Raw genomic sequence first — 8,383 nt, 5'->3', positions numbered from 1 at the left:
GCTGGGGTCCCCTGCTTGGAGCAAACTGTTCCATTCACGGCTTCCTTCCTCCTGTCCTCTCTTTATTCTTCTGAGAACGTTTAAAACTTCCAGCCAGACACTCCCTACTTATCCAAATGCCCGCAGCCAGGTTTTATTGACAGGGTTGAATGTTCCTTCTTAAACAGATGGATCACTCTTGGTGTCTTTATACATGCTCCAGGAGGGGCGCTTTAATTAAAGCGGCTCCTGACACCTGCAGCATCATGTGTATTCAAAAGTCCATGCTTCAAAAATTAAAGCTTGCTCGAGCTTTAATTAAATCACCCCTGCTGCCATTTTGAGGCATGGGAACGCTGAATATATGTGACATGAAGGCTGCTGGAATGTGCTAGATTAATCGAGTCTGCTCCGACATGTGCTAATTAGTGCATGTTGGAGCTGGCGTTTGGCATGTAATAGGTGCCTTCTGTTGCAGCCTGCTTGACCTCACAGCAATAAAACAGCTCTGTGCCAAGCAAAGATATCTCCAGCACTTTGTTCTTCATCCTTAGAATCAAATTTTCAGCCTTGAGTAGGTGTCCTTTTTTTGTTATTAAACAAAACAAAACGGGATTGAAATAATTGTACGACCTCAAAAATGGTGACTGCTGTCTGGCAAGATTAGCCCTGAGTGTACATGGGTTATTGCCAAAGGAATAGGATTTGCCTTAAATATAGCATCAAACAGGAAAAAAAAGAAAGATAAAGCTTGGGGCTAGCAACCCAGTAGACCAGGTCCTCAGCAGGTATGCTTCAGCGTAGTTAAGTGAATTCAGTGGAGCAAGGCAGACTCAAGTCAGCTTGAGGCCTGGTCATACATTTTGAGCTCTGTAGTTTCAGAGGCTCGCAGGCAGCTTCTGTTAGAGAGATCCCAAGATTTCTTTGACCATGCTTTGCTTCATTAGTTTGCTGTGGATATATGGAAAATCTAGGCAAGTGGCTAATTTACTGCCTTCTGGTATTACCAGCAGGATGTTTGCTCTTTTCTTTCTGTCTAAATGAAAAGTCCGTTGCTCTAAGAAATCAGATGCATATTTTAATGAGCAAGGGAGTGCTGAAGAGGGTGAAAAGTCCTTTTTCTTTCAGAAAGTCGCATAGTTTACACATGGAAGAACCCAGTTCCAGTGATACAGCTGCATTCTCAGCTAGGCATGTATATGGATTGGTTGGTTTTGATATTGCTGGGAAATAAGTTACAGTAGAGATTTGAGTTGAGAGTGACTGACTGCTCTGTTCTGACAGAAGATACGAAGAACCTATTTTCTTTCCTTCAGCTATTTTTTTTTAACCCAGGAGGGTTAAATTCAACTTGCCAGTATGGAAGTCAGTATAACTCTGAATGCCTCTCGTGCTGGGAATCACATACTTCCTTTTGAAGTCAGCAGTTCTGAAGGCACTTCATTGAGGACAATCCCTTAGAGATGATTTATTTTTCTTGAGGAAATTTCTGCATTAATCTCCTTGATGACTAAGTTCAAGAAATGCATCAGTGTGACAATAACAGCTTTGAAGTGTCAAGTTATTGCCCTGAAGATTATTAATTTATTTTCCAAGGACATCTATTTTTTCCCCATGTGAAATGGATGGGAAATCACATATGGGTCTTCATTACCTTCTTTTCCTGCTTATGGTTTTCTGTGATTTTCTGCTTCCAGTCTGTCTCCATCTTGAACACAGCAGTGCACAGTTCCTATTTTGGCAGCTTTTCATTATGCACACCAAATCTTTTCACAACGTTGTATGAAATGGTTGTTCACAAAAATGGAGGAGTTTTGTTGTTGTTAATCTCTTCCCCTCTTCCTTCTGTTTCTTTGCTCTTCCCCACAAGAATTTGCCAAAAGAGAATCAGGGGCTTTGTTCTAGCCATTCTAGCTCCCCTCTTACTTTTGATTCAACTCTTGCCTGTTAGCCCACATTTTCTCTCTGGTAGCCTAGAGGGGCTTTCTACTGCACTTCCTCAAACTACTGGTCTGTACTATAGTACCTGTTAGGCATTAAAGAGACGCATTTTATGGCTCACCTAAGTTGGATGGTTGAAAAAACATGGTTGTTACAGATCCGAACTGAACGAATTAGCAGATTTATTTCAGAAACCTTGCAGTCTACCTGGGTGGAGTCAGCAATACTCTTCCATTATTTACACAAGTACCAATTACACTCAAACATACTTTTTATGTTGGTTTTTTTTAAATGTGCTTTCCAAGACAACCTTTTCATTCTTCATTAGCTTCTAAGACAGGGATCTTGAAAAAAAATCCAGCAAAATATTGGAGGGGGCACAGACCTGGTATATTTTTTGTAATTAAAGTTAAGGTTCACTTTAGATAGTAAAATCTATTGACTCACTCCTACAATTCATTTTCCCTCTGGAGTCAAATAATTTACAGGTTGCAAGAGAATAGGTTGAATGGCATTAGAGGCCTAAATTTACATCTTGCCTATCCAGTCTTGAGTAAGGTGCTGTTTGTAGCTATTCAGCCTTAGGAAAAAGCAAGGACAGTAAACTTGTGCCACTCAGTTTCCTGCTGAAACTCACCTGCCCATTCATGTCAGTACAGGTGTATCATCTGGTGCATTGTGGATCATAGATCCATCTCTCCCTATGTACCTGGATACCATCGGGAAGTAGCAGTCTCCTCTCCTACTGTGCATAGGTCTTACATTAGCTGTACCCTACTCTGTATGTTGTTTTACTCTTGTGTAACATTGAGTTCTTGATTTTAAAAAAAAAAAATACTTCCACCATGAAATTATGGTTCATTTTTTTTATCATAGCACAGTTCAAAGCACTGCATGTCATTAAGAATTTATTTCATTATATAGAGATTGAATATAGAATATATAGATTGATATAGAATAATGTTATACAGAAATTTGCTACCTATGTAATTGTCTTTGTTTTGATCGTATTATTTACTTTTCCCTTCATGTTTAACTATACAAGTTTGTTCTGTAAGGAAGGAAACAAAACTTTAAAGAAAATCAGACCTATGAAAAGCTACTGTACAATAATAGCAGAGGTAGCGAGAATACTGTCGGTAGCTCAGTAGTCACTCATAAATTCTGCCCTTTTAGGAGTGACCAGTTTAGATGATGTGAAATGCAGGTGGCTTCTGAGCAGCATATTTGTAACTTGGGTGGCAGTAGCACATTAACATGTTATAATAGAATAGGTTTGAGACTTGATCTTTAAAAACAGAAGCAGTTTTTTTTTTCCACCACAGATTAAATAATGTGTTGATTTTATATTAGGATCACCCCTAGAAAGTTTGATATCGTTCAGGCCTCCGAGGGACAAAAAGTTGGAACAATCATTGCTGATGCTGGAGATTTAACATTGAACAAGAGGGGAACGAGGACATCGTTTACTTTTAGGAAAGTGAGAAGAAGCCCCTGCAACTGCAGTAAGTATCTTGAATTGCGCTTCGAATCCAGTGTTACTAATTTGCCAAATGCTCTTGTTTGTTTGAGTAACATATAATAAACCTGTCAGATTTATATGAATAGCTTGTAGGGCCTTGTTACGCAGTAATTTTGGGTTGCTCCTGGACCTCTTAACACCTGGATTGTCCACATATTAGCCCCTGAAACTGGTTTTAAGAACTCATTATGTGGCTCAAAGTTGCACCACTCCAGGGCAGGATTATCTCTGATCTGTGCTACCTAGCTTGTATTACATTGTAGGCTACACGTTAGTGTGAACACCCCATTTGCCCCCCTCCTCTGCGGGCTTGAATCAGGCCCACTGCCCCCCTCCTGCTCTCCCAAGCACTCCAGATCCCTGTTCATGCCCCACTTTCCCCCATTACTTGTGGCTGCCCACACTGTCTGCCCCAGGGAGAGGATGACCTGCCTGCCTAGCTGCTGCCACTGCTGCTGCTCTCTTGATGGGTTCAGCCCCAGCCCAGAAGTGGTGGTGGCGGCAGCAGCAGCTGCTGAGTGGACAGGTTAACTCTTCCCTGCCTGCTCCCCTGGGCAGCTACAAGTAGGCAGGGCAGGGAGAAACTGGGGTAGCCCTGGTGGCAGGCAGCAGGAGCCTGGAATGTGAAGTGGGGGAGTCTTACCTTTCAGTCCTTCAGGACCCTGCTGGTCCAAACATGTGACTGCACTACCAGTGATCAATGTTTGTGTGGCTCAGTGTAACATGTAACAAGGCCCTTACATCCAGAGCTGGTTCTCCTTGTGTAATTAAATAACAAACCTTTTCAGATATTGTTTCTTCTAAAAACTCCTTAGGAGGCACCACCATGCATGAAGAGTGTAGTGTTGAAAAATGTATGCTTTTTCCTGATTATCTATTCTCAAAAGGAGGAGTTTGGGTAGCATGATTGTTCCTAAAGAATCCCAGTTGATTACTGGGCAGGGTCTAGTTTTGAGATGATCCGATCACACTGGAAAAATGAGGAGTGGATGTGGAAAGAGCCAAAGAGGATGATCCTTTCTAAGGCTGGCTATATGGAAATCCCCTGTACCCTCTAGGGTCTTAAACCATGTCATTTTTAGGGTGAAATTTTGTCTCCAGAAGAGGGCCAGTGCATGGTCTGGTGTTTAGGGCATTATGCTGGGACTTAAGAAACCTAGGTTTAATTTTCTTTTCCACCACAGACTTCCTGTATACCCTTGTACAAGCCATTTTAGTTTCACTGCTTCTCAGCTCCTAATAGAGTCTATAATAAAGGAAAAAAATAAGGGGGTGAGGGAATGATAATGATTCTTCCCTTCCTCACAGACAGGTTTCAGCTGAGATTTAAGTGCTTCACTCTTGTATATAGAGGTGAATTTCAGTCTAGGTAACCTGCATATTCACAGGAACAGAAACTATCAAAAAGTGTATGATTTTTGACACCAATGGTAATGTGACATTTTTTTGGAGGCTTGGGCTGTTAATTTTGAGTAGCGTGAAAAATTATTAGTTTCCAGCAGCCTTCATGTGGTCTAATGGGCTGGCTGCTACTTTTCAGTTTCATCAGAGGTTTTCACATTTTGATTTGTAAGTTAGCCAGGTTTACAGACACTTAAGTTTTTGCTTTTAAGATGATGGATGAAGGAAGTGAAGTCTTACTTGTATTCTGAGGGCATTTGTACATGTGCTCCAACACATCCAGATTTGTCTTGAGTGTTCTAATCGGAACACTCCAGCATGCTGCAGCATCTCATGTGTTCAGCCTCCCTGTGTTTCAAAATGGCAGCAGGGGCACTTTAAAGCTTGTTGAACAAGCTGCTTGAGACACTGCTACCATTTTAATTTGAATGGCTTCCAAAAGTCTCTCTAATTAAAATGCCCTCTTACCCCAGAGCCCGTGTAAAAACGCCGTAAAAGTTTATTAACTTTTTAAAATACATGGAATCCACAAGAATTGTTCAACTTAGAAAGTTCCTTATTGGTATTTCTTCTTCCTGTGTCTAGCTTACCCTTCTGTATGCGACAGCCAACAAGACCAGCAAAAAGAGAGAACGCCCACGTTCGTTGGCAATGAAACAGCGGCTGCAAAGCTGGAACAAGAGTATGTCCACAAAGTCTACGAAGAGATCGCAGCCCACTTCAGCAGCACCAGACATAGCCCGTGGCCCAAAATTGTAGAGTTTCTTAGGGCTTTACCAGAAGGGTCTATAGTGGCTGATGTTGGTTGTGGGAATGGGAAATACTTGGGTATCAACAAGGGTCTGCACATGGTAAGTAACTGTGTTTTTTCTTATTCTTGTTGCTGTTGTTTGTTAGTTTATTTATTCGTATTATCATAGTACCTCAGTCGTACTAGTTGTAGTAGTTGCTGTGCAAACACAGGACCAGAAATGGTCTCTGACTTGAAGAACTTTATAGTTTCTGTGTTTGCCATTTGTTGCATTACTCCTCACTCTGCCCCTCACTGCACACCTGTGTACACATTTCTTTGCTGTAGAAGCTGTGTGGAAGAAAGTGAAAACTTCAGAGAAGCAGCATGAACTTGAGTACAGGCTTCCCTTCAGAAATCTACCAGGATAGCATGTCAAGCAGGGCACCTCCTTGCTCTTCCTTCCCTTCCACAAAAGCAGCCATGCATCAAGCTCATGGAGGAGTTTTTGGCCCCTTGCAACTGGTACACCTTTATCTAAGTAATCTTCACAAGGCAAAATTGTTGGGCAAATATACCGGAGAGATTGGTGTATGTACAAATATACAGTATCTATGTATACTGATAGAGGAGCAGATTGCTTATTATTGATGTAACAGGGCCTGATATTAGATACCCACAGGGTGTCGCATCTAGACAATCTTGGTGCACATACTGTATAGTCAGTTGGAGCCTGGTGTGCTCTGCCTGTTATTCTTAGTTGTATTTATTTATAAAGTGTCAATGGTGCACATGGCACAAGCACAAAGACTATGAAGCTGGAGATACATCCGTGAAGGGACCGGCCATGGCAATGCTCAGGGTCACTACGCTCGGATTCTAGGAGCTACTGGCATGGAATCCAGAGTTCTGAGACAGGAGCCGGAGTTCCCTAAACAGTGCAAGAGGAGACGTTAGCATCTAGGCAGCTGAGCTAGCCAATGAGAAATTCTGAAGAGAGGGATATGTCTGAAATCCTGCGTATCTGTAGCTCTGTCTATGTGAGGCTAAGATTCAGGACAAGGTGCCAAAGTCATCCTTTCAGGTATGGGCAGATGCTTTACTCTTCCCCACTCTCCCCCCCAAATAAACTTGTATTTAGGCTACTTTCATATAGTAACCTCATGGTTAAACACTTGCCCAGGAAGTGGGGAACCTGAGTTATAGGCCATTCTCAACATGAGTTTCTAACCAACATCTCCCACATCTCAGGAGAATGCCCTACCCACCATGCTATGGGTTAGGCAGGGATGGGAGCAGGCTCCACTCTTCCAGCTGAAACTATGCTGCTGTGCAGCAATGAGGTTCTGCAGCAATTAACTTGGCCAGAAATAGCAAGAGAGAGCCTGACTCTGTACCCATGTAACGTTATGTGGGAGGGAAGAGACTTGGGTTTTGGTCCCTGCTCTCGACACTTATTTTTAATCCAAAGGCTCTGTAATGCAAAATGTTCTAGCAGTCCTAGGAGCATGGACAAGAACCTGGGAGTGCCCCCAATCCAGGACTCCAGTTTCTTGCACCTTCTTGGTTGTTCTTTCTCTTTCTGGACATGCACAGGAATGGCCTTTGAGATGCAGGGGGACACAGCAAGGGATCGGAGATGTTCTGTTCACCAGGGCGTCTCTTGGGGTAACAAGGAACAATGGTCACAAACTGACAGAATGCAGATTTAGGCTAGATATCAGAAAAAAATTCTTCATGGTAAGGGTAGCCAGAATTTGGAATGGGAATGGGAGGTGGTGCTCTCCCCTACCTTGGGCGTCTTTAAGAGAAGGCTGGATAGGCATCTGGCTGGAGTCATCTGCCCCCAGCACTCTTTCCTGCCTAGGCAGGGGGTCGGACTTGATGATCTGTTGAGATCCCTTCCAACCCTAGCATCTATGAATGCCTAGAATGCGATGCAGATTCAGGCATCTATGGCTTTATGAGTGTATAAGCAGTTTTTATAGTTTGTTGCCTTAAAGGGCACCTATACACATTCTGGACATCTGCTCTGATGTGTGCTAATTGGCATGTGTGGGAGCAGAATTGATTAATCAAGGAGAATAGTCGGGGAAGCACTGAGGTCCTGGAGGGGAGGGGAGCCAGCTGTCTAAGAAGAGTGGTTGCTCCTTAAGGAGATGATCCTCCAAGCCCAAAGGGTGGTAATCCCAACACGAATCAAAGGGAGCAGGATGGCACAAAAGCCCCCATGGCTTACCGAAAGCATCCGGGAATGTCTTCTAGCTAAAACTGAGGCATATACCCAATGGAAGGGAGGGGCCATCACCAGGGAGGACTATATTGCGGTTGCTCGGGGTTGCAGGGGGCAGTCAGGAAGGCCAAGGCGGAGATGGAATTGGGACTAGCTACCTGGATCAGGGACAACAAGAAGTCCATTTTTAAATACATAGGGGGCAAAAAGAAGGTACCGGGTAACGTGGGGCCCCTGCAAGACAAGCTAGTAAATTTGGTCGTCTCACCAGAAGGCAAAGCTAACCTATTTAACGACTTCTTTGCCTCCATTTTCCTAAGCAGGGACCAGATCAGCCCTCCCACTGGGCCCAGGGGAGGCGCACCTAGCTAGGCCAAGGGTCAGTGAGGATCTAGTTAGGGAACTTCTGGAGGGGACTGGATGTATTTAAATCAGCTGGTCCGGACAATCTCCACCCCAGAGTACTGAGGGAATTAGTTGAGGTCATTGCGGGACCCCTGGCACGGCTTTATGAGCACTCGTGGTGCTCTGGTGTGGTGCCAGAGGACTGGAAGAGGGCCAATGTGGTTCCCATCTT

General features: G+C 43.5%; 1 protein-coding gene across 1 annotated transcript in view; it reads left to right on the top strand.

Annotated features, from left to right (window-relative positions):
- ALKBH8 (alkB homolog 8, tRNA methyltransferase) overlaps nt 1-8,383 on the top strand; it is a 111,458-nt gene that overhangs the window by 68,952 nt on the left and 34,123 nt on the right. Inside the window, exons 9-10 of the mRNA XM_019525351.1 lie at nt 3,274-3,425; nt 5,429-5,694. Of these exons, the coding sequence (XP_019380896.1) occupies nt 3,274-3,425; nt 5,429-5,694 (418 nt within the window). The remainder of the gene's footprint in view (nt 1-3,273; nt 3,426-5,428; nt 5,695-8,383) is intronic.

This window comes from Gavialis gangeticus, unplaced genomic scaffold (genome assembly GCF_001723915.1).
Source record: "Gavialis gangeticus isolate Ggan-Ray unplaced genomic scaffold, GavGan_comp1, whole genome shotgun sequence".
Lineage (NCBI taxonomy): Eukaryota > Metazoa > Chordata > Crocodylia > Gavialidae > Gavialis > Gavialis gangeticus.
The sequence above is the reverse complement of the archived record's forward strand: the minus strand, read 5'-3'. Positions and strand labels throughout refer to the sequence as shown.